General features: G+C 33.0%; 1 protein-coding gene across 12 annotated transcripts in view; it reads right to left on the reverse strand.

Moving 5' to 3' along the window:
• NBEA (neurobeachin) overlaps positions 1–27,454 on the reverse strand; it is a 697,478-nt gene that overhangs the window by 422,405 nt on the left and 247,619 nt on the right. For 11 of the 12 annotated variants that reach the window (XM_086713686.1, XM_086713662.1, XM_086713695.1 and 8 more), the window contains 3 exons: positions 20,818–21,256; positions 9,280–9,434; positions 6,910–7,036 (listed from right to left, as the gene is read on the reverse strand). In XM_086713686.1, the coding sequence (XP_086569812.1) occupies positions 6,910–7,036; positions 9,280–9,434; positions 20,818–21,256 (721 nt within the window). The remainder of the gene's footprint in view (positions 1–6,909; positions 7,037–9,279; positions 9,435–20,817; positions 21,257–27,454) is intronic. The other variant, XM_086713666.1, reaches the window with a different exon arrangement.

The raw sequence follows: 27,454 nt of genomic DNA on the forward strand, positions 1-27,454 counted from the left end.
TTGTGCTCTCTGTCTGAAATAAAAAACAAAAAAAAACAATGTTTTTAAGTTTTTTAAAAGAAGCCACTGTCTGGAAGAAAATAACTGCCAACTACGTTTCTGAAAAAGGACTGGTACTTAGAAAATACAATGAACTCTCAAGGCTTAAAATCAAGAAAGCAATCCAATTATGAAATGGGCAAAAAATATGAACTGACATTTTAATACTGATGGCAAATAAGCACACAAAAAGATGTTCAGAATCATCCATTAGGAAAGTGACAAATCAAGACCACAATGAGATATCACCACATACCTACCAGGCAGAATGACTTTAAAAAAAAAAGACAATACCAAAATCTAGTAAAAATGAAGAGAAACTGGACTATGTGTACATTGCTGGTAGAAGTTTCTTTTAACAAGACTAATCAGGTATTTACCATAAAGCTCAGTAACTTCACTCTTGGTCACTTATCCCAGAGAAATGAAAACATATGCTTACGTAAAAACAAATGTTCACTACATCTTTTTTCATAAAAGCCAAAAACTAGAAAAAAACTAAATGCCCTTTAGTGGGTGAATAGTTGAATGAACTGTCATATATGCATACCATGGAATACTACTAAGAAATACAAATGAAAAAAAAAAGAAAAAAAAAGAAATACAAATGGAAGAAAACTATTAAAATGTGCAACACTGCTGGTAGGAATGCAAATTGGTGCAGCCACTGTGGAAAACACTATGGGGACTCCCCAAAAAGTTAAAAATAGAACTACACTATGACCTGGCAATTGCACTACTAGATACCTACCCAAAGAATACAAAAATACTGATTCAAAGCACACATGCACCCTGATGTTCACAGCAGCATTATCAACAATAGCCAAATTATGGAAAGAGCCCAAATGTCCATTGAGTGATGAATGGATAAAGATGAGGTGGTATACAGATACAATGGAATATTACTGCTATCAAAAAGAATGCAATTTTGCCATTAACAACAACATGGATGGAGCTAGACTATATTATGCTAAGTGAAATAAGTCAGTCAGAAAAAGACAAATATCATGCGTGCTCACTCATATGTGAAATTTAAGAAACAAAACAAATGAACACAGGGGAAGGGAAAAAAGGGAAGGAGGTAAACAATAAGACTCTTAAATACAGAGAACAAACTGAGGGTTGCTGGAGGGGACGTGGATGGCGAATGGGCTAAATTGGTGAAGGATATTAAGGAGAGCACTTGTTTTGAGCACAGGGTATTATATGTAAGTGATGAATCACTAAATTCTACTCCTGAAACCAATATTACACTATATGTTAACTAACTAGAATTTAAATAAAAATTTGAAACAAACAAACAAACAAAAAACCATGCAACAACTCGGATGGATCTCAGAGCGTTATGTTTAAGCAAGAAAAGGTCAATGTCAAAATGCACCTCTGGACACCTATGAGTCAAAGACTAAATTGTAGGTAAACACAGAAAAAATATTGAATGAAAATTAAAACATTATAATGAAAATTTATATAATAAAGCTAAAACAATCCTTAGAGGAAAAGTTGTGACTTTAAAAGCTCATATTAGAAAAAAATGAGGTATCTAAAATCAATGATCTAAGCAAGGGTCAGCAAATGTTTTCTCTAAAAGGTGAGAGAGTAAATATTTTTGGCATTTAGGCAATACTTTCTCTATTACAGCAACTTAACACTGCCACTATAATGTGAAAGCAATCACGGCAATATACAGACAAATGATAGGACTATATACCAGTAAAAGTTTATTTTTAATAGAAACTGGTGGCAGGCAAATTTAGTTCATGGGTCATAGCTTGTAAACTACTAATATATGAAAAGGAATTAATAAGACCAGAATTCAGTGTAATGGAAAACAGAAAAAAAACTAATGAAGCTAATAGCTAATCTCTGAGAAAAATCGTAACACTGAACAATCAATAGCTATTCTAGTAATGATACAGTGAGAAAAGCCATAAATTAACAAAATCTGGAATGAAAGAGCACCATTAGAGATCCTATAAATATTTTTAAATAACAAAAAAATAAAACTTTATGGCACTAAATCAAACAACTTAGATAAAATGGCTAAATTCCTAGAAGTCACAAATGACCAAAACTGATGCCAAAAAATCCCCCCCCCCAAAAACCAAAAAATCGAAATAATCACTTGCCCATTAGAGAAACTTAATTTGTAATTTAAAACTTTTCCATAAAGAAAATTCCATTTAGAGATGGCTCCACAGGTGAATTCTTACACATTTAAGGATAAATATCACTAAAGCTACAAATAACACTATCTTACACACAGAAAATAATAAGGAAACTACAGATAGAATTATTGAGCTGACAAAAGTTCTAAACCATCTACCAAAGTCTATTAAACTTACGTGAATTAAGCAGAGCTGCAGGATACAAGGTCAAATATGCAAAAATAAATTGTCTTTTTATACACTATCAACACAATTAAAATATTTCTCTTTTTTCAGCTCTACTAAGGTATAACTGACACAGGCAATCATCAATTGACTGTGTTAAGATAAATTTATTTGCATACAGTATAAATGAAAACATACAGTATTTAATTTTTTACTTGGCTTCTAACTCAAAATTGGAAATCTAAAGTAAAAAAGTAAACATAAGATCTTTAGATTGAAAACTACAGTTAGGTGCTGAGAGAAATTAAAGATCTCAATGAATGGATACAGACAATGTTCACAGACTGGAAGACTCAATAATATTAAGTCATCACTTCTCCTTAAATTTAATTAAAGATTCAACACAATCCTACTTAACACTACAGCAGGTTTTGTTTTGTTTTGTTTTGTTAGAAACTGGCAAACAAATTCTAACATTTATGTGAAAATGCAAATAACCTAGAACAGTCAAAGCAAATGTAGAGAGGAACAGAGCTAGAAAACTGTACCACCTGCTTTCAAGATTTACTATAAAGCTCCAGTAAATGAAGACAGGAGGTATTGGCAGAAGAACAGCCATACAGATTATGGAACAGTGCAGAGGCCAGAAACAGATTCAGGCATAGGTGGGCAAATGATTTTAAACCAGTGTGCCAAAGTAATTCAATGGTGCTGAAACAGTGATTTATAAAAATGGATAAAAACAAACCTCAACTTTTATCTCAACATACACACAAAAATTAAGTGAAAATGGATCATCACAGACCTAATCACAAAAGCTAAAAACTACAAAACTTTTAGAAGAAATTGTAAGAACGTCTTCATGACTTTCAGGAAGGTAAAGATTTCTTAGGACACAAAAGTACAAACCAGAATAGAAAAGACTTTTTGAAACAATGGACTTTATTAAAATTAGAAAGTTCCTGTTCTTACCAGTTTTAACAAAATAAAAATATAAAATGGAACATAAAAATTTTGCAATGCATATATCTGACAGGGGACATATATTCAGAATATATAAAGAAGTCTTATATCCCAAAAAGGAAATTTTTTTAAAAAAGCAAAAGACTTCAATGGCCCATAAGCACAGGAAAAAACAAAAACAAACAAAACACCTTCCTATCATTAATCATTAAGAAAATTGAAAATAAAACCTAATGAGATATGCTTACCCGGTCATTATAAAGTATAAAATTTAAAAGATTAACCATACCAGTGTCAACAACAATATAGAACAAAGGGTACTTTTATACATTGTTGACAGGAATATAACATGATACAACCACTTTGCAAATAGCAGTTTCTTAGAAGGGTAAGCATATACTTACTACACAACCAGCAATTTTAGTTGTCTACCTGAGAACGTTATGTCTAATACAAGACTTGTACTCAAAGGTCCACTGACTATTAAATGCCCACAGAAATAAACAAAAAGACATGGATGAGTCTCAGAATCTCAAAAGTTGAGTGAAGGAAGACAGACACAAAAAGGCATATTCTGCATGATTCCATCTATGTGAAGCCCTAGAAAAGACAAATTTAAGTTACAATATTAAAAAGCACATAAACGGTTGCCTGAGGCAAAGATGGAGGGAATTACATATGGAGCACAAGGGAACTTTCTGGGGTGATGGATATATTTTATCTCTTGATTGCAATGGTTATATGGGTACCTAAACCAATCAAAACTCAGTAAAAGGTACACTTGAATGAGGTTTTTTAAAGTTGAAACAACATACACAAATGGTCTCAATAACATTGATTTGGAAATTAGAGAAAAAAATACAAATACAAAATATTAAAATGCTAAGAATAAATCAAATAGGAAATATGTAAGCCTTCTACATAGAAAAGTAAATACTGTTACTAGAAAAATTAAAAAGAAATGGAATATATGATGCTCATAGTCTGAAAATTTCATTATTGACGGAGATCTGTAGATGCAATAGAGATCGATATAGTTGCAATAGATCTATGAATTCTATTCCTAGCCAAAACTCCAGCAAGTTTTTTAAAATATGGATACTGACAAACCGATTCTAAAATTTAAATAGAAACTCTAAGTATCAAGAATACCTCAGACTTCCTTGAAAAAGAAAAGGACAAGATGGGAAGATCTTACTCAACCAGATAAAGATCTTTATTAAACCTAAAGCTAACTATGACAGAATGGCACAAGAATACACAGACAAAGAACTGAGTGGCAAACTGGAACCCAGCATAAAGGGGCACTTGTTTTTTGATGAAACAGAAGAGCATGGGAAGAAAGAGGAGGTTTTCCAATAAATGATGCTGGGTCATCCTGACATCCATATCACTCCCACCTTATTAAATACACAGAACTCAATTCTGGACGGACTATACATCTAAATATGAAAAATAATAAAGCAGCCAAAAGATAAGGTGGGGGAAATGTAGGCAAAGATTTCATCTACAACAGAAAAAGCACTTGTTGACAGATTGAGTTTTAGTAAAATTACAGCTTCTGTGGAGCAAAACAGCTCGTATAAATGAATAGAAAAGTCACAGAAAGAAGATATATATATGAATGACATATAATCTTCAAAGGGACAGGGCCTTACAAATTAATAACAAGAAGAAAAACAACTCAATTTTTAAAAATGGGTAAGAGATTTCAACAGGCAAACCACAAACCAGTAAAACCAAAAGACCAATAAATACGTAAGAAGTTGCTTAACCCCATGAATCACAGGAAAATACAAACTATAAATACAGGGAGATACTTCCACCAAAATGGTTAAAATGTAAGAGTGACAGTACTAAGTATCATTAAAGATAGGAAGAAACAGGGGCGCCTGGGTGGCGCAGTCGGTTAAGCGTCCGACTTCAGCCAGGTCACGATCTCGCGGTCCGTGAGTTCGAGCCCCGCATCGGGCTCTGGGCTGATGGCTCAGAGCCTGGAGCCTGTTTCTGATTCTGTGCCTCCCTCTCTCTCTGCCCCTCCCCCGTTCATGCTCTGTCTCTCTCTGTCTCAAAAATAAATAAAAAAAATTAAAAAAAAGGGGCGCCTGGGTGGCGCAGTCAGTTAAGCGTCCGGCTTCAGCCAGGTCATGATCTCGCGGTCCGTGAGTTCGAGCCCCGCGTCAGGCTCTGGGCTGATGGCTCAGAGCCTGGAGCCTGTTTCTGATTCTGTGTCTCCCTCTCTCTCTGCCCCTCCCCCATTCATGCTCTGTCTCTCTCTGTCCCAAAAATACATAAACGTTGAAAAAAAAAAAATTTAAAAAAAAAAAGATAGGAAGAAACAGGAACGCTGATACGCTGCTGAGGTAGTCAACTTTCATATCCACTTTGGAAAACCATCTGGCATTATCTGATAAAACCGGTACTACTCCACTCTACTCCACATTATTTACGCAGCAGATGTGCATGCAAATGTGTGGTACACCGAAGAGTAATGTACAAGCAGCATTATTGTGTATAAAGCAGCATTATTTGTCGTAGCCTAAACCTAGAAAATCCCAATGCCCATCATCAGTAAAACTGATTAATAAATTATAGTATCCACCCACAAGGGAATAAAGATGGAATAAAAATAAACAAACTATTGCCACATGCAACATGGATGAATCTCACAAATATGATGCAGAACAAAAGACTCTACAGACAAGAGAATATATGCGTTACAATTCCATTTTCATAAAACTCATGAAAGACAAAGCTAACCTGGTATTAAAAGTCAGGGTTATGAATCTGAAGTGGAGCAAGATTCGTGACTGGGAATGAGCACAAGGTGGGGCTTCTGGGGTACCCGGAACATTACACTTCTTCACTTGGGTGATGGTAACATGAGTGTCTTCATTGCTTCACTGAGCTTGTACACTCTGTATTTGTGTCATACTTGAATTTGAAATGTCAATACACACACATACCTGTGTGTGTGCAATTTAACTCTAAGAGTGTAGACTAGTCTCTTGTAGGAGTTTTTGTGACATGCTACTATAAATAATTTTTATCTATTAATCATGATAAAAAAGGCAATGTTTGTTCATTTGTTTATGAAATGAATATATATGTAATATATAATACTGTACATGTAATTGGAAAATGTTTATTCAAGTTCCAATTACATATATTTTATATTACATGTAACTTTGCAGAGTTATTTTGAAAGTCTGTATTTTAAACTTCTCATTGCCACAGCAAAGATGCACAACTTTATCATGTCACCATTTGTGCATGTTTTTACATTACTGAAAATAGTAGCATGTTATACGACAATGGATTATAAATTCAGCAAAGTCAATGTCTGAAAGTCACTCAGGATCCCTATTTAGGCTCTGAAATGTAGTAAGTACTTTTGATACAATGTGTAACTAGCCAAAAATAACAAAACAATACAATTATGAAACGTAGTCACAAAATTCATAACTAACCATTTTCAAGAATTCTTAACTCTACCCTTGTATTTACTGTGTATTGTTTCACTGTGTTTAGGGGTGGAGTTGTAAGATGAGTATAAACAAATAGTTATGTGTACCTCATGTTTTCGGCCGAATCTTCTGGCATTGGAGCGACAGTTTGTACAGCTGGAAGGTTTTTGCTGGTAGCACCATTTACAAAACTAGAAGAGGAGGAAGAGGAGGAGGACCCTGAATCCACGGCACCTGTTCCCAAAATAATAATTTTTAGCCTTAAACATAAATTTATTTAACAAAACCATTTTCATTATATCATTACTATCTGATTTTGAAGATTTACTCATCTGAATGTCAAAACAGAATTCAATAAATAAAAAATCATTTGGCCATTAGTACACTAATAACTTTTGATAAGTATAAACAATAGCTGTTGCATTAAAATCCAGTTTATTTACGTATACTAATCTAACAGAACTACATATTACAAATGGGGTATAAATAAAAGACACCAACAAATGAAAATAATTTTAGATCAAATGAGGCTGATTAAACAATTCAAATTCAGATGCGAAAAATTTATGTTTTTATTTCTATATTATAAATTTTTAGTGTTTACTAAGATACAGTTTACAATAAATTGAGCATAAATTTGTGGCACTGCAGCATCAAATGCTTACTTTGATACAATGATTGCTTTCAGAAGGGCTATAATGAACATAATTGTACCTGATTTTAAAATAATGAGTTCTCCTCAACGATATGAAGATGCCACTTTGGAACAGACTTTTCTATAATACACCATGTAAGTACATTAAAGAGCTGTGGAGTTGAGGGACATCTAGTGTTCCTAAATATTATCTTATCTCACACTAATCCCATAAAGCTGAATTGCTTACTGGGATTTCTGCTACAACCTTTGTATAGCATCTATTTGCCAAAATCTAAACTGTACAGTGGGCCCAGTTCAGGTGCTGGCATACAAAATGTGGATGTGTGTGCGTTGTCTGTCTATATATATTTCCGAGGAGAATATTTAATTACTTACATTTTATTTTCCATTGTAATATTATACACTTTATGCTATCACTAAACTTTTTCTACCATCATTTCCAACATCTATTAATTCACAAAATAGACATTATAATAAAATACCATAACTTGTTTCACACAAAGATTGAAAATAAGTAATTTAATTTTCCTTTAACCTATCTCTTAAAAATAAGGACCTATTCAATAGACACCAAATGTAGACTTCTTTCTAGTACACTGGCATATTTAAAAAATTTCAACCCTTTTTTTGATGTATATTTTGGTAAAAGAAAAATATGTTTCTTCATATTTCTAGAAAGCAGAATGAGTATAAAGAATAAGATTATAAAACGTATAGAAAAACTTTATACTTTATATATATATTTACTTATAATATAGATAAATCAAAGATGTTAAGTTCTTTAATACAATGCCACTAATAATGTTTATTTGCTAATATAAATATGCTTGATAGAGTACATTCTACTTACTACAACCCCATAAATGTGCTGTTCATGATATGTCAGACTCAGGTGGTATGATAAACAAGATAGATACAGAAAGCACATAGAAGAGCTATGAAATTAATAAAAATGGGAAGAATCTAAGTAATGATAATGGATGGAAAAGTTCAAAGCTATACAGTTTGGAGAAGAGAAGGCTACTATAGTCAGGGAAGAAAAGTCAGGGATCATCTTGCGTTGTATAAATACCTAAAATGGAATCACAAAGATTTGGGTAAGGATTTATTTAGCTAATAATCAACAGGAACATTTATGGAAATTTACAAAAAAAAAAGGTTATTTTAGGCAGGCTTTTAAAATTTGTAGTGATTTGGAATTTTCTGTTCCTAGAATCATTAGGAAAATGTTGGACAATGAATTGGATACAACTGTATTCTAAGAATATAAATTAACTCAATGTCAAATAATGTTTCTTATTCACATGCATTTTTTTTCCCCATCAAGTTGAGGCTCTTGCATATCGTCAAGGTTCTTCGGGGAGCTCTGCCTTTCCTTAGAGAATTTAGCAAAAAACATACATTAGGATTCAACCAGTAAATATCACTGAATTTATTTTCTGTTACTAACATATTTAGTGATCTTCTTGATACATTTACTAATTTTTACATATCAAACTTCAGCATTCAAATCATCTTTTGGTTTTGCTCCCCAAATACCTTTGACCAATCTGATTTAACTTTGAAAGTAAATAGCACTGTGTTTTGAGAAGACTCAAAACAAAAACCAACAGTGCCCTCTAAAATAACCACTGAAAAATATGTCTTAGAAGTACAAATTCTGAAAGGTAGTAACAAAAAGTAGAACCTTCTTAAAGACTATGATTATCTTAAATGATCAGGGTATTTTAATTTTTTAAGATCAAATAAGCAGAAAAATGAAGATCTAGAAAACAGAAAGAAAAAGATGAGGTATCACAAAAATATATAAGGACAATACCTGTTGTATTAATCATACTTTTTGGTGTAGCTCCAGTAGCAGCAAATATATTGGAGGTACTGCCTGTTGTCAGCCCACTTCCAGCAGCAGTGGCTCCCACAGTGGTTACAGCCAAACTACCGGGAGGTGGTTTCTTAACAGGCACCACGACACTCCTGCAAAGAAAGAAGTGATGGAAAATAACAAACACAACGCTTAAGATGAAATCCAAACTTGCTGTGGCAGATTATATATATAGTCACTATTCAATTGTCTTTTCTTTCTTTTTCTTTAACTTCTGAGCCCAATTTCAATGGTGAAAAGGTTATGAACATTAGGATATACTGTGAAGTATGTTGACTTTAATTCATTTGGCAAATATTTATGTAGAATCTGGAGTCTGCAAACCTTTCTTAAGATGGCATTGGCTATAATCATGAATCTGGAAAAACTGGAAAAATGTGTGCTCAAGTTTGAATATTTTGCATACGCAGGGGTTTTTTTTGGAAAATATGCATAAAATATCCTTCTTATCTGTACTATATTCTCCATGTGTAAAGTTGTCATGAAAACATAAAAAAACATTCTGAAAGCCAAATTCTGAAGCTTCTTCATAGTAAACCTAAAAATGAACCAAGGAATACTGAGTAACATCTAACGGCATAGTAAAATTATACTTTATTTTTCTGAAAAAAAGTTAGTTGTTTTTCACAGTTGTTATAATGAAAAGGAACTAAGATGATACATAAGACACTCAGTTAAAGATCTTTTAGGCCTTGACATTTTGAACACAGGAGTTTCCCATGTTTTTTTTAGCATATTTAGATGAATTTCACAAAAAAATTTCTGAACTTGACATTGTGTTAACCTTAAATAATAAATAACAGTCATTTAAAAAGATAAACTATCTAGCAAAATAAATATCTTTATTTCCAAGTACTGAAACTTCATTCTTCTCAAAGTTTATACCACTGAGGTTTCATAGAAAAAATACTTACCAGGGTTACTCAACCATCATTGAACTTTTCATCTAGAAAGTGGATGTATAAGATGTTGTCAGCTCAAATGTAATGCTTTGATAGCTAGTGATTGACAGTACAAAATTCTTCAATCTAAACCAGTTCTTTTTAATGTACCTATATACATTTATTTTTTTTTTAATTTTCCCATTAAAAATCTCTACTTAAAAGAAATTATATCAATGGCTCATTCTCTAGTAAGTCTATGGCTTAAATTTCCTTAATAACTTTTTTTTCATAGAAACACTTATGTTGATGTCTTTAAGGATTTCTTCAATGTCAAAAATCTAAATTTATAAGAATTATTACTATCAATTTTAGGAGTACTTAAAACATTTTTGTGACGAAAAGTATTATAATCTTAAATAATTTTACTGTGTCAAAAATTTCTTCATTATCTCTTTCTGGATTTTTTCTTCTTTTCTTTTTATGGGTGGAGTCTAATTCATTAGACTCAACCTTGAACTCTCAATTATATCGTATTTAATTACCAAAGGCACACTTTATGTTTTCAACTCCTTCACTGGCCATTCCTCATCTAATGCCTTCATTTACAACACTGAGAAGCAGTTTAACATTATGGAAAGAATACAGGATGTGGAGCGAGAAGACTAAGTCTTGAGATCTAAATCATTCTCAAGTTGTGTGATTTTAAATTTCAGTTTCTTATTGCAAAAATGGCAAGATGAATGCCATTTACCTATAACTGGGGAAATTAAATTAGAATATATTTAAAAGGGTTTTTCAAGTATAAGATGTCTTATAGATGTTAGTAATTATTACCATTGGGTAAAGTGAAATAATTCTCTGCCTACATCATATAAGGTATCAAGTTATACTCATCTATGAATAGAAAAAAAAAACAAACTAGTATTTTGGGTTTATCATCAAAACTCTTCTCTAAACTCCTAAACTAATGTTGAGATGCACTATTTCACTGGCTATCCAAATCAATTCTTGATTTGAAAAAAGTCATTAGTAACCAGAATACCTTTTTTCTACAACTCATTAAAATCCCTGGGGATAAAATAAGAAACACAGGCTGGTTTATAGTGTTGTGAGACAGATCTGTAGATCATAGGAAAGCTATTACCAAAAATTCTCACTTAATAGGTCATTACCAACTTTGGGCAAAAACTCTACAACAGACTACTAATAGGCATCTTGTCAAGTGCTGAGACTATTCAAAATATATTGAGAAAAATTAGTTATATGAACAAAGGAAAAAAATTTAATCTCAACAACCTGTAGTGATGGCTTGTAAAAAAATGCAAACAACATTAATGCCAAACTACAAAAAAACTGAAAACTATAAAAGCCTCCATTCATTCACAGTAAAGTCTGCTAGTGCAACATATAAATATAGTAGCACAGTGAGTGACTAAAAACCCATTTTTTAATGACCTACAGACCTGAGTTAGAATTCTACCTCCAACAATTACTAGCCGTGTGGTATTAGGCAAGTAAATCTCTCTATGCTCCATTCTCCTCACCTTTAAAATGAGACTCATGATTGTTTGTACTTCATAATATTGTTAAAAAAGATAAAAGAATATAATACATATAAAATATTTAGCACTTTGCCTGAAATATCATAAGTGATCAATACATTTTAGCTATCGTTAGTATTGCTATGGCTCCCCAAAGTGCTGATGCAGTCTGGGTCTGCATCAGCAACAGTAGGCAACATGAAAGAAGCATATGCTTTGTGATTGTCAGACCTCATAAACAAAACCCTAGGTGCTGTTTTAGGTATCATATTTCAAGAATAATGATAAACAGCATCATGTCCATAAGAGAATAGTTAGGATGACAGCAGATCTAGAAAATAAGTCATGTGAGGGAAGGCTGAGAAACTAGAAAATAATAGTGAAAAGGTATAAAAAAATTACACCAATTTTTAAAAATCTGAAGGAATGTTTTATACACACACACACACACACACACACACACATACATATTTCATATATATCCTATGCGTATATGCAAAGGATAAAAGAGGAAACACCTATATATCTCCATATCAAATTAAGGCCAACAGGAGGAAGAATCTCTAGGAAATTTTATGAGCTTCCATTTCCAACTACTGATGTGTTCATGACTAGGATGATGATGTCACCAGGGCTGTGTTGAGAGAGGTGGGACGCTGGATTTGACTAATTCATCTTTCTCAGCCTACAACTTTAAGCAGTCCACTATTTCTCCATTGATTATAATGGCCGGATTGTTTACTAGAATCAGAGTACTGTACATTCTTATCCTTAATATAATTTCTTCATCGACACTACCCATTCCTTAATACCTCAAACCATTCTCTGTCCTAACAATCTATTTTGACAAATAATTTGAAACTGTACACTTATCAATGTGTTCATAACACATTCATTTTTTGGAATATTATATATTTGCAATTACTTATATGTGAAAACTGACATTTTCAGCTCTTACAAAATTTTCATCACATTATTACTCAACATGTTAACCAGTTCTACCTACATTAAAAGGCTTCCCTAGTAGTCTATGTAACCACTGGGGTTACCCATTTTGAATCTAATGGGTACCCGAATACATACCCTAAATAGACACAAAATTTGAAGTGCGTACCCTTTTTATAGGGTGAACATATAATTCTTACCTGTATTTCAAAAATATAGCCACAAAGAGTCAAGAGCTATTAATCTAAACTATTAACATATTCCACTTTCCTTCTAGATCTGCTATTCACACAGATGCATACTTACAATCCTCTGTACAACACACACTTTACCAACTGCATTTTTCTATCTTAAGAAAATTCTTTCCATGTTTTTCCACACAATTTCACATTTCTGTTCCATACCTTAAGACTGCAAACTATAAAGTAGATGATTTTTTGTACTACATAAAACTCACACATATTCCAAGATTGTAAAGGTTATCATCAAAATAGCACAAGCCAAGAAATTATTCAGTCTAACTCACTTCAACAAAATATTCCATTGAGGGGTTAACTATGTTTTGTAATACACTGAGTGATATATAACACATATAAGTGTAAATTTTTCTGTCTTTGAATTCATCCTATCCCAAATGCAAAGATTTGGGGGTGTGACCTACGATTCATTCATTCTTTCATTAAACAAATATTTATTGTATTGAGCACTATGATGCATGAGAGGTGGTTCTAAATTCTTAGATATAGTGATATATAGAAGAGACAAAATCTCTGCCTTCATGGAACTTACATTCCAATAGGGAGAGAGAGAAGATACAATAACATGAATGAGTAAATATAGTATATGGGAGTAAATATAGTATATGGGAAATATAGTAAACAGTATATGCTGTGAAAACAATAAAACGTAGACAGAAATAAGGAGAATTACTAGAAGGGTGGCTAAGAAAGGACTCACTAAATAAAGTAGCATTTCAGGAAACACTGAAGGGGGAAGGAGCAAACTATGAAGACATTCAGGGAAGAGAATAAAAGTGTCACAGGCAAAGAGAGCAGGAAGAAGGCTAGTATGAATCTAGAAGATGTGGAGACTTATTAAGAGATGAGACTAGAGAAGGAAAAGGGGCTCAGATCATGGGTCCCTGTAGTCCACTGTAAAGACATCGGGGTTTTCTCAGAGTGGGATCAGAAGCCTTTGAAAGCTTATGAACAAGGAGAAAATATGATCTTAGATTAAGCAGGGCCATCCTGGCTGTTGTATTGAGAATAAACTTAAAGGGAGTGGCAAGTGGAGGAAGACTTACTTAGGGGTTTACTATAATAATCAAGCAAGAAATGATGGTAGTTAGGATCAGAATGGCAAAATAAAAGTGGTGAAAAAGCAAATTTTGACTATATTAAGAAAGCAGAGCAAACAGGATTTGCAGAAGACTGGATTGGGTGTGAGAGAAAAGTCAAAGATGATGTAAAGAGTTTTTTCCTTAAGCAACATGAAGGGAAGAGCTGCCATTCGCTAAGATAGGGACAAATATGGTTGGAGCAGTTATTAATCACCCAAATAGTGATACTGAATAAGCAACTGGAGAGCTAAGTCTCTAGTTTAGGAGAGAGGACTAGGGTGAGACATAAATTTCAGAATCATCAGCGCATATTCTATTTAATGCCAGGAAAGTGAATGAAATCACCAAAGAAATGAGTGCAAATGGATAGGAGAAATAGTTCAAGGACAGAATCTTGGGGTACCCATTAATCAGTTCTGTGAATTTTTTAAAAAGGTTACTACCTTATCAGTATACTTCAAAATGTATCCTATGTATAAAGTGACATAGTGAAGATAAGGGATTTTCAACAGTGACTCATCAAGGCAAATTGGTTTTATAATCATTTGTGGCACCCTACAAGGATCCCTCTCTTTCTTCTGCTCCCTTTCCCTTCTCTTTTACACTTACTGAGCACTGACAGGTTAAAGGAATACTTCACTGACAAGCTTGAAGGATAAAAAGAAAGTAAGACATAACCCATGCCTTAGAGATACTTGGAGGAAATACAAGAAAACAAATCAACTGTGCAATATATTTCATTAGTTGCTCTGATCAGTTATGCACAGGATCTTTCAGGAACTAATGTATGTACATTATCATGGAACAGTGAGCTGAACCTAAAAGTATCAATGGGAATTAGCCAAGAGGAGAAAAATTCAATAGTAAAACTTTAGTGAGGCAAAGAGATAGGAAAAAACATAGTAGACTAAGCAGACTAAAAAACAGATCTTATGACTAGTAAAATGTGAGGACATTTCAAACTAAGAAGTTCACCTTTTATTTTGTGATAAGTAAAAATTATTTCAGAATTTTTAGTCAGTTTTTCATTTAAGGAAACTGAGTCTGGCATAATTGTGGAAAATACATTGGAAAGTGGAAGGGCACCTGAAAATCGTGAGGCCGGTTAGGCGGTAAGAGAAAGAATCCACTTTTGAGAGATACTGAGGGCCTAAAGTGAGGTGATAGCTTTGGGAATGGACATGTCCTATCTTTTCTAGGATTCAAGTCTTTAACCAAAGTCAACAATAAGTACCTGCTACTTTTTGTGAGACTATTACAAGGTCATCATTTATTATAGGATTTTGGAAATTTATGGGATTTTTCAAAGAAATAATGCATCATTTTACATGCTGAGGTACTGAGTCCCAGAGAACCAAAGAGAATAAAAGTCACATCACACAACTAATTACAAACAGATTGATTATTAATACCCAGTTTCCCTAATTTTAAGATTAACACTCTTCCCTAACAAGGCTTATATAAATGTTAAACATTTATCTTGAAAGAGAAAGCTGAAGCTTAGGAAAAAAACAATTTACTACTGATTTTAGGGCAATATTACAATTTACTGTAGCTCATCAGAAATCACAAGGTTACTGCTATGATATTTTCATGCTTTATATGCCTCTATTGTATAAAATATTTAGAATTCCAATGAAAAAATGTGTATAAGAAATAATTGAGTATTCCATTAACCTACCCTTTAAAGAGAGATACTTTTTTCAGTTCACTGAATTGTCTGTGTAAATGCCAGAGGAGACAAAAGCAACAACATTGGGGATATTAGGATATAATCATGCTCGGTCAAAACTGCATCTTCTAGCACTTGGCCTTAAAATAACATACCCAGGACACTTGGAGAATAATAAAAGCTGGAATTTCAGTAGCTAGATAACACAGAAACTTCAAAATGTAAAGGCTGGCAGACTTTTAATCAATTTGGCTTAAAATTACTTGTTCATCTCTTAAGTGATACAAGCAAAACACTTCACAAAAATTAGGAGACTATAGGAACAGAAATTGAAGTCCTCAGCAGTGATTACAATTTCTTATAAATTTAAACCAATTTAGGAAGATCCCATCATGTCTAGCAAACATATTTTTTATTATCTTTCCTAAACTGTCATCTTTAGCACAAATTTAAAAAGGTTAATTTTAAAAAGCTAGCGAGAAAATAGCTGGCCTCACCTTGTACTTTAGGTTTAATAATATGAAGGCTATCGATCTTGCTTTTTTTAATTTGTATTTTAGAGATTTTCTTTTTCAGAGAATAAAACACTTGAAAGCAAGGAAATTGAAAGTTTTAGGGAGAAAATATACAGACTCGTTTGCCCAAACTTATCCAACCTAGTAATTCAAACATAAGTGGGATTATACAATCAAAAGGGATGAAATATAAACATGTAAGATCAATGTTTGTTAGAGAAGTAATACAATTGTAAGTTTTATGTGATATCCTAGGCATAAAACAATTTTCTAAAACATAGTAACAGTTAAAATGTATGGAGAAGCATATTGTCCTCTGCCTTTGTGTGTGTGTGTGTGTGTGTGTGTGTGTGTGTGTGTGTGTGTGTGTGTCTTTTGTCCAACTTAGAGGGGGAAAAATAATCTTAGAAATCCCTGGGGAATTAAGACTGATCTAAATCACAGATATATACTAAGTTCTCAAAAGATTAAAATCATGTGGATATACAAAATTACATTTTAACATAAAAGATAGGATAAAGCTTAATCGGTGGTTTTAGAGAAAAGCATTACCCCAACCTAAAAGTTACACAGGCACTAATGCGGAAGAAATACAGCTCAGCTAGAATGTTTTATGACTACAGATCTATATTTAGATCTATCAAAAGAGACACTATTGTTGGAGAACTTTGTAACTTGACTTGTGTGTTCTATGATTATTAAAGCACTTCTGTTAGAAATAAAACCATGATAACGTTGTCATTTCATAATCGTATTTCCTCCATATACATAGTATTTCTTCACTATAAAACAGTACTAGAGAATCTCTAGCAGTTTTAGTGCTTTACAATTCATAGATACACATTTGCTAGGGCCACTCAAGTGTATAATCCGACATATACGTAAATGTGCACAGATGATGACTGGAAGAAATGAGAGAAAAAGAATCAGCACTTTCCAGATACATAGATAAGAATATTTATATAATATCTCATAATACAATCTGGTAAAATAATACTGACAGAAAATGTTTTATGTTAGGTAAATCTAAATGTTTCTAAAATTTGATGTTGTAATCTACCTAAAGAAAACAATAGTATAAAATTCACAACTGAAATTCATAAATGCTACATCCCAAGTGGGGAGAAACACCCCATGTGGAACATAAGTTAATATAACTCAAATTACATCAGTTTTAGGAAGCTATTCTCAAATTTACAGTATAGAATGAGTATAAGGAATACATTGTTAGCATGTTTGCAATAAAACCAAAAAACTATTGGCTAACAAAAGTAAAATCCTAGGTGATCTCCACTGGGATTACACAGCGTTATTAGGAAGTATGATCTAGTTACAAAGAAACGAGCAACTGAGTCTATAGCTATTTTCCAACTAAAGATAAAAATGAAAAACACATTATTGGTAGGGTAAGACCCATGATAATTCTGTGTTTGAAACTGGTAGTATTCAGGACTTTGCTTCTAAGGCCTGTCATCTTGGATCCTATTTTCAAGGAATTCAATCTGATGTTAAAAGACATGTTATAACTTGGATTTCAGACTTTAGTGCTTCAGAAATATGTTTATATACTTCATAATATAATTATAGGTACCTTAAGACAGATAAGGCAAATGGTAGCAATATATTGGAAATATAATTGAAAAATGCAGTTGTCCAGAAGCACTTGTGGGGATGATGTCTCTGAAAAGCTGCTCAAAGCTCTAGAGTTTGAAGTAAAATTTTTGATGTTGTCACTCTCAATCTATTGAATGGCTGACAGACAATCAAACCCGTCTGGCTGGCTGGCAGCTCATTTTGCTGGCAGGTGGCAAACAATTAGACACACCAATTTGTGCCTCCTGATGACATTAAAGCATGAAACTAAGTTGTATGCAGGGCCTAGTGATTTGTGTGAAAGCATTTCAAAAATAATACTCTTTGCCGTGGCAACTCATTTCAGACTGCCACCTCCCATTATGGCTTTGAGCAGTGAAGACGACAGACTTGAGTTACGTGCAGTGCAAGGCCGCTTCTGTTCAATCCGTCATCAGCGCCCCCTGAGACCTCAATCCCCTCCTTTCATCAATATCACCTCATCATTTACATTTGATAGTACTTGAGCTACTGCATATATTAACTACACTAGAGACCCTTTTCCTAAAAAGAATTGAAATATGCTTTGTGTGCCTCGATTTCATTTCTACTTATGCAATTTAGAATAATGATTCCACTCCCATTGCACTTTGCACAAATGCTACCAAGAACAAATGGAAAGTTCTATTTTTTTAAAGCCACACTCACAAAAGTGTAATAAATTCTGAATAGCTGAGAATATTGGCACTCAAGTGATAGCTCTGTTAAGTTTTAATGAAAAAACTGTTCTAACAATAATCCAAATTAAAACAAAAATATTTAAATTAATTTTTATTTCATTGGATTCTCTTATGCAAATCACAATAATTCTCTGTACTTACTGTTTTGTATTTTAAGAAAAGTTAAATATATAATTTAAAAGCGGAACACAAAATTTTTATAACCCTAAATTAAGTTGTAACAATTTTATAGATGTATACAATTACAGATACTTACATGCATATGTTTACATATACTCATAAACACACATACACTATATAACCTGGGAACATAAACTAAATAGGCAAAATAGAGGATATCAATATGAAATGGCATAAGGAACATCCAAGGAACTATATGAATGAACATCCAAATATAATATTAACACAAACCATTAAAAAATATTTCCTACATTTTATAGCCCCCCTTTTTTAGTTTACTAAAAATTCTGACACTCAACACACTTTATCTTGTATGACAATTTTTCTTGCAAACATTTCATCTCCATTTACTATTCTGTAATTTCAATGTAGACAACACTGTCTTTACCCATCTTTATATGTGTCATGATGACTAATGCTATTTACATTTTCATAGTAAATTTTCAAGAAATATCTATACAACAGTGGTTAAAATGTTTAAAGGTAAAGTTTATGTTATATTTATATATGAGAAAGATAATTTGTCTTAACTGCAAATGGCTTTACTGCCACACCTCTGCCCCCTAAACACCAAAAAATTACTATCTCAAATTTGGACAAAGCACTTTGGCTATTTTGGAAAAAGTAATACATAAGAGGTATTATATTTTGACTATATATTTATTTCTGACATTCCAGTTTAAGAAACATTTGATTTCCTAACTTGATCTTTTCTAAAACAAAAAACAATTGTTTACCAATCATCTCACACACATATACAGATTTGGGGGGGGGGGAGGAGTGTTTTTAACATCAAAAACAACTTAATTCAGATGGTAAACACATTCTTTAGTTTATATGATGATATGTAAATATGCATCCATCCCAGTATCAAATTTAAGTACTATTGTTAGTAATTATGACCATTCTAAAATATTTTTCTAATACTGCATGAGTTATTAAATAGTAGGATAAATTACATCAACAAATTCTTTGGTTCTAAAATGTTTTATCCTGCTTGTGAACTATCATTTTAATGGCATATATAGTGGAACAGAAAAAAAATTCGTTGTTCCCAACTAAAAATGCCTTGTATGATTGAATGTAGATATATGGGCCATGTTACATTTATCCTGAAAATTACATAACGAAGGTGATAATGAATATTTTAAATTTTTTCCATATACTTGCATTTAAAACTCAAATTTGAATTTTATTACTTGAAGCTATTTAATCTCCAATAATTATTACAGTTTTCAGTACTATGATAAAGGAATTTCAGAGCCAGACTAGACCTTGGAGAGATATGGCGTATCCCTTCCACCTTTTGTCTATGAAACAATTAAGTCCAAAAAGATAAAATCATTTCCTCAATACAGTGTAGTCACTTGATGATGGAATCAGAATCTGGATTTCCCTATTTGCAATTAAAAAAATTTTTTTTAATATTTATTTATTTTTGAGAGAGACAGAGTGTGAGCGGGGGAGGGGCAGAGAGAGACAGGGAGACACAGAATCCATCAGAAGCAGGCTCCAGGGGCGCCTGGGTGGCGCAGTCGGTTAAGCGTCCGACTTCAGCCAGGTCACGATCTCGCGGTCCGTGAGTTCGAGCCCCGCGTCGGGCTCTGGGCTGATGGCTCAGAGCCTGGAGCCTGTTTCCAATTCTGTGTCTCCCTCTCTCTCTGCCCCTCCCCCGTTCATGCTCTGTCTCTCTCTATCCCAAAAATGAATAAACGTGAAAAAAAAAAATTTTTTTTAAAAAAAAAGAAGCAGGCTCCAGGCCCCTAGCTGTCAGCATAGAGCTGGACATGGGGCGTGAACCCATGACCTGAGCCAAAGTCGGATGTTTAACCCAGTGAGCCCCCCAGGCACCCCTCCCTATTTCTAATTTAATGCGCTGTCCTGCATATCATATTAAAACTCCTTTTTAGAGATGTATTATTAAATGCCTTACTATGTATGAGATCAATCTGGTTGGCCTAGCGCTTTGATATTCTTTACAGTCAGAATTTACATTACTAAATATAAGGTTTTCAAGATCGTCCAAATAGTTTTCAATTAATAAAGTCCTTATTTAGAATCCTGTGAATAATCAGTTAAGTACCTACCTGTCAAAGGAATGAAACTGCATAGGAAGAATAGCTTGCGCTTCTCTCTTCAATGCTGGATCTGGATATGGGATAGGTTCAGGGCCACATTCTGCAATTTCGACTGGGGCAGCCACAAGACTTTTCAGTATTTCCTTGACATTGATGCCTTTGGTTTGACTAATGCTAGATATGGATGGTGCAGGTTTCAACAGTTCACTGGGGTTCTCCGTTAAGCTTTCCTGTGATTTTTTCACTTCTGATGACAAAGTGGATAACAGCTCACTCATGGCATCAGGGCCTGTGCCGGGCTCTAATTCTGCCCCATTCAGGATGCTAGCCACTTGCTCCTCTCCGATTCCCGAATCTGTATGTGGAATAGAACTTTCTAGCTGAATATCTTCACCAGGGGTTGGTGTTTCTTTTTCCTTTATAGTGTCTGGAAATGTAGCAGGTGTTTCTGTAATAAAAGAAACTGGTTTAAACAAAAAGCTTCACAAGCGAAAATCCAGCATATTTAATAAAATATTCTCACATATTAGAATAAAGAATATAAAGCCTGTGAGACACAAAAAGTCTGCTAAATGGAGGTGCATAACAACTACTGGATTAAAACATATCATCCATGTACACCTGTCATTTTGTTCAAGAAGCATAGCAGAACCCTGTTTCTTTTATAAGCCACTTGGCATTTCAAAATTGATTTCTTTAAAAGCACAGAGAAATAGTACCCACAACAATTTCTTATAGCAGCTTATAAATAATATGAAATTCCCCTCCAGCCTTTCAGTGTTAGCTACCAATGAGACGAGACATTCTTATGCTTCCCTAATGTTATCTTTAAAAATATGAAGTCATTGTATACCTTTTTGGCACTTCAATAACCAATAATATAATATCTAACTGAAATATTTAAACCAATTTAAGATATTATTTTTAAATTATATTTAAAATCACACACATATTATACTAAAATTCTGAAGTCAATAGCAAAAAGTATGCCAAATAATAATTTCAAAAGGATAAATACTTTAGTAAGAAAATAATGCTCCGCAAGAATTTAGCCTATATGTGCCTTTAAGAACAATTATTTTGGAATACTCATATTCATTTTTTGTGAATAAATATAAATTTCAATTTATGAAAACTACAGCAGATAAAATATATACAGGTGTGAAATACATATATGATATTACCAATTAAAATAGAAAACCATCTTTAAAATATTAAATGCCTATCAAATGTCATTATACAAATGTTAATATAATGGAGTTCCACATATAATAAAATGTTATTAAATTCTACATGGTGACCTTGAAAAATTGATATAATCTAGGTATAACAGGAATAATAGGTCTTAATAAAGTCATGTTGAAGAAGAAAATAAGATACATAGGTAAATTATTTGCAGTTCCCAGATAAAGTAGATACTTAGTAAATTGTTGGCTACTTGTATTACTCAGACTTATAAGTTTATTCATTGTAAAATAAGAAGGGCAGACTAACTATTTCTAAGATCTCTTCAAAATGAACATCTGTAAATTCTATAAAACTGCCCTTAGAGTTTTGTTGTTTTGGTTGTTTGTTTCTGTGTTTTGAAAGATTATTTAAAAACAGAAAATCAGGAGAATGCCCAACAGGGAACAGGCTATTTTGATTTCAATAAGACATCTCACAAAATCTTTGGTGAAGTCTCTTGTAAAAACACATAGAAATGTTTTGATGATACTACTTTTTGGGTGGGATCCTAATTTGTTCAATGAGAAAACATGCTAAAGGATAAAATACAATGTGAAGGGATTTTTCTGGCAACAGGGCTTAATTCTTAGACTCTACTTTTGCTAATATCTTAAATGTAGATTAATATCATGACATCCACATTTACTGAGATGAATTTATTGATTTTTCCAGATTTCAGAATAATTTTGTCAAGTTTTCAAAAGAAAGAAAATGCCTTTTTTATTCAAATTGTATTAGATATGTACATTACTTTATAAATATAACATCTTCATATTATTCAACTTAATATATACTATTCATTTAAATTGCCTAAAAATGTACATCTCTCACATTTCAGTGTTTTATTGTAGTTTCCCTCATATTTATTAAATAGGTTTATTTGTTTGGTCAAAGGAGTCCGAATTTAAAGAAGAAAAGATTAATCAGTCGAACATGACAATAATATTCAAACACTGGATGACCAACATGAAAAACAGTGTAGACCTACTCTTTTTTGTTACAAGACTAAAAATTTAAGATAACTACGGAAAGTTTTGAGAAGAAATATAATTTTAATAATACTATTGGCAAAGCACTAGAGAAGGAAAAGGTAAGAAGTAAGGTTAGAGTTTGGCATCTTTTTTTAATAAAACTCTGTGACAGAAAATTAAGACTTAAATCAGAATAATAGCATTGAGAATAAGAAAGAAGGGAAAGAACAAAGATGCTTCTGGAATACCTAGTTTAAGAAAAAGAAGAATGGAGAATGTCACTAAGTGAGGAAGGAAGCAAAGGATTAGCAAGTTTGTTCAGAAATTTAATAAATATTGAAATCAATTGAATACAGAATCTCTGAAATATTTATACCCATTAGGTAAAAAGAGATATAGCCATATATTTTGGGATTACTCAAACTAAAATGATAATTGAAACTTTAAAACTTCATGAAAAAAACCTAGGAATAAAAAATGAGAAAACAACTCTAAGGAAGTTACTATTAAACGTACTACTGAATTTATTTAATTCACATTTGCATCTATAGATTATATATTTAGCAGTGAAAACAATTGTGGCAGAAAAATCAGAAAATTAAATAGTAGTAGTGAAGTCTCTATGGCAACAGGACAGAAAATGTAAATGCAGAAACAAAATAAGAACTCTAACATTAACAATAAATCACAGTGGCATGGTTACCAGCATGAGCTTCTTCCAGAATTTAATTCTCAAAAGGCAGATAGTCAAGTCTAGTTCTTAGTTTGAATTTACCTACTTTATAGGTTTAGCTTAGAGTCTGAGTTTATCATAATGTGATGTCTCAGTACCTTTATTTATGGTGTGTTTTATATTAAGAGCTACACAAAAATGTAAACTTCTCAAGTTATATGAACTTGAAATACAAGCATTTTGCTACAAACAAAATATGTAAGTAGATAAAGTCTTAGACTTAGTGTCTACAAGATATCATTTAAAAGATTTTTCCACCAACTATGCAATTTTTGCCTTTCTGTTGAACTGACTCTCAAGGAACAATGAAAATCTATAACTCACTAAATAGATACTTGGTACTCAAATATAAATGTTGATCTCTCCATTACAAAACACAGTTAAGTTTACTAAAACTGAATATTGAGAGGTGCCTGGGTGGCTCAGTCAGTTGAGCATCCAACTTCAGCTCAGGTCATGATCTCAGAGTTTGTGGGTTCAAGTCCTGCATCCAGCTTGCTGATGTCAGCATGGAGCCCACTTCAGATCCTCTGTCACCCTCTCTTTCTGCCCCTCCCCCACTTGAGATCTCTCCCTTAAAGATAAGTAAACATTTAAAAAATTGAATATTTAAATATTTTCAAATGACTCACCAAAATATTTACACAGTAATAATTTTTTTACTGTGTCTGATAAACTGATTTAAAAATGAAGCAGTAATTTTGATATTTCAATAAGAATTCCATTAAAATAAATAAACTGTATAAAGCATACTTTGTCATCAAATTATGTAGCATAAACACTAATGGAAAATTTTATAATAGTAAGTGCAAATAAAAAACAGATTAGTAGTGAAAAAGCCTATTTTAATTTCCAATTATGCATTAACATCTTTTACAGAGCATGCTCTTAGTTGATAACATCAACTTCTACTTAGATAGCTTATGCATTTCCAGAATGCTTCTCTGGGAAACCAAAGTACTTTGAGGATTTAACCCAAGTGACTTCAATAGGATGTTAAGCATGAACAACAGAGAAAGTACAAAAGATTGCATCTTCGCCGGTTAGATCAATGACAGTAGACTTGTAATTTTTCAATTATTCTTTATCAGTCTCTGCAGCAAGAGGCCACGTTAGTACACCAAACAAGAAATATGATTGGCCTGAGTGTTCTTAACCTTATCTGAAATGGGTGGTTGGATGCCAGATGCCTCTTTTACTTACTGTTTTCCATTGAACCTAATGAATTTTAGGAAACATATAGGGTTAACTTCAGCAAATGACATGATTTCTAATATGGGGACCTCAATTATCACATTCTTTTCTCCAAAAATTTCATTTTAGAGCGATTTATAAAGTGTTTCAATATGTCTTCCCTATTAGGTTATTCAAATGGCTATTTTCCAAACTACTTAAATAAAGAAACAACATGAGAGGCACATGGGTGACTTAGTTAAGTGTCCAACTCTTGGTTTCAACTCAGGTCATCATCTGTGAGTTTGAGCCCCATGTCCCGGCCCTGGGCTGACAGTACAGAGCCTGCTTGGGATTCTCATTCTCTCTCTCTCTCTTTCCTTTCTCTCTCTCCCTTCCCTCCTCCTCTGCTAACACTCTCTGTCTAAAATAAATCAACTTAAAAAAAGAGAAATAACATGAAAGGAAGACACAGCTCCTTGTTAGTGTAGCACTAAAAATTATATTAACATTGTTTGCTCAAAGCAAACTAAATCACGTTAGAGTAATTTAACATAAAACATAAAAAACTGCATATAACTACGTTGTACATTTTGTTCATATTAAATCCCGAAATGCCAAGTTATGCAAAAATTAACCTAAACTCCAAGGAAGAAAAAGGCCAGCTATATACAAAAAGATTTAAAAATCATTATTATTCATTTTACTGCAAGGCATTAAGTAATTTTTGCAATTCTTTATATGTGATTCAATTTTTGGTTACACTAATCGTATAAGAATACAACTTTAAGAATCCATATTACCCATATGAATGAATATACCCATAACAGACAAAATTATAGTTCCGAAGAAACAATTAGGAGCCAGGAAGATACTTCTAACTGATGTTTTGACAGTGATGTTTCGATCTGTTTGAGTTTATCTTACTTGGAGTGCATTAAGCTCTTTGTATGTGCATACTACTGATTTTCATCAAATTTGGAACATTTTCAGGCCATTATTTCTTTAAAATTTTTTTCTTCCTATTTCTGTCTCCTCCCCTCTCCCCTAAGACTCCCATTATTTGTATGTTGCTTCACTTGATGGTGTCTCACAGGTATCTGAGGCTCTCCAACCTTTCTTCATTCTGCTCCGCATTCTGTTCCTCAGAGTGAGAGAATAGAAATTGTCCGGTCTTCAAGTATGCTGATTCTTTCCTCTGCCAACCTAAATCTTCTGCTGAACCTCTCTAATGAATTTTTATTTTAGTTATTACAATTTACAACTTAAGATTTGCTATTTATTTCTTTCCTATAATATTTATTGATGTCTTCCTTTGGTGAGACATCACCTTCATACTTCTAATTCTTTAGAAAACTGTTCCTTTAATTGCATATGTATAATAGCTGGTTTAAAAGATTTGTCTAATCAGTCCAACATCAAAGCTTCCTCAAAGGCAATTCTATGGACTGCTTTTTTCCCCTGTGTATTTGCCATACTTTCCTTTTTCTTTACAAGTTTCAAAAATTTTTTTGTTGAAAACTGAATATGTTCAATAATTTAATGTGGAAATCTTGAAAATAAGACCCTTCCTATAGGGATCACTGTTCTGTTTGTTGACTTGCCTGAACAGATTTCATAAAATCTATATTCTATGTTTCTGTTCAGTTAGCTTAGTGATCTGGCAATGATTAGACAGAGAGTGCCTTAAATATCTTGCACCAGTATGTCTTCTGCTCTTTGCCAGAAGCTTTGGGTGTGTGGTAGGGCATGCTTCCAACAATTCTATTTTAAACTCTCCCTTGGTCTTCATTTCTTGCTTGCACAGAGCCTTCAAGGTTAGCCAGAGGTGAGTGACTGGGGCCTTCTCAGGTCTTTCCTGGACCTGAATATAGGCCCCAGAGTAAGAATATCTCATTTTCAGGACTTCCTTTTAAGCTTTTTGGTAAGGTTCTTATTTTCCCAACTAGTACTGCCACCTTGAGCACTTGCTATATTACAAAAAAAAAAAAAAAAAAAAATGCTGCTGATTATTTCAAAAAATATCTAGGGCTTTTCTCATTGAGCAAGCTCTAATCAGGTTAAATAGTGACAAGCTCATCGGAGCTTTACCAGGGAGCTGCCAGATAGTATAGTGCTCCAGGATGGGACTTCCTGAAAACTCCCAACATAACCAGCCTCCTTCCAGTGCTACTAGGCTGCTGGTTTTCACAGCTACCACAGTTGTCTGGATGCTGATTTTCAAGGCTATCACAGAGCTGACAAAAACTGGAAGGCAACAGGGCAAGATAAATCACCAAAAAGCTCACTATTCTCATAAAAATTTTGGAGTTTTTCTTCAATTAGCACTCTCTGAATTGGTGCAAGCCTTCGATTACTTTCCAGAGAAGTGGAACAGATGATTTTGACAATTGTTCCCAGTGTTCTCTTTGCTTTTTGGAGGAGCAGTTCTTTGGACGTCCTTACTCCACTCTTTCAGAAGTCCTACTTCTAAGTGATGTTTACAATTCCAATTTGCACATTGTAAATAAATTACCAATTATACTCATATACATATATTTTC

Source organism: Puma concolor, chromosome A1 (assembly GCF_028749965.1).
Source record: "Puma concolor isolate L17-30 chromosome A1, mPumCon1.1.hap2, whole genome shotgun sequence".
NCBI lineage: Eukaryota > Metazoa > Chordata > Mammalia > Carnivora > Felidae > Puma > Puma concolor.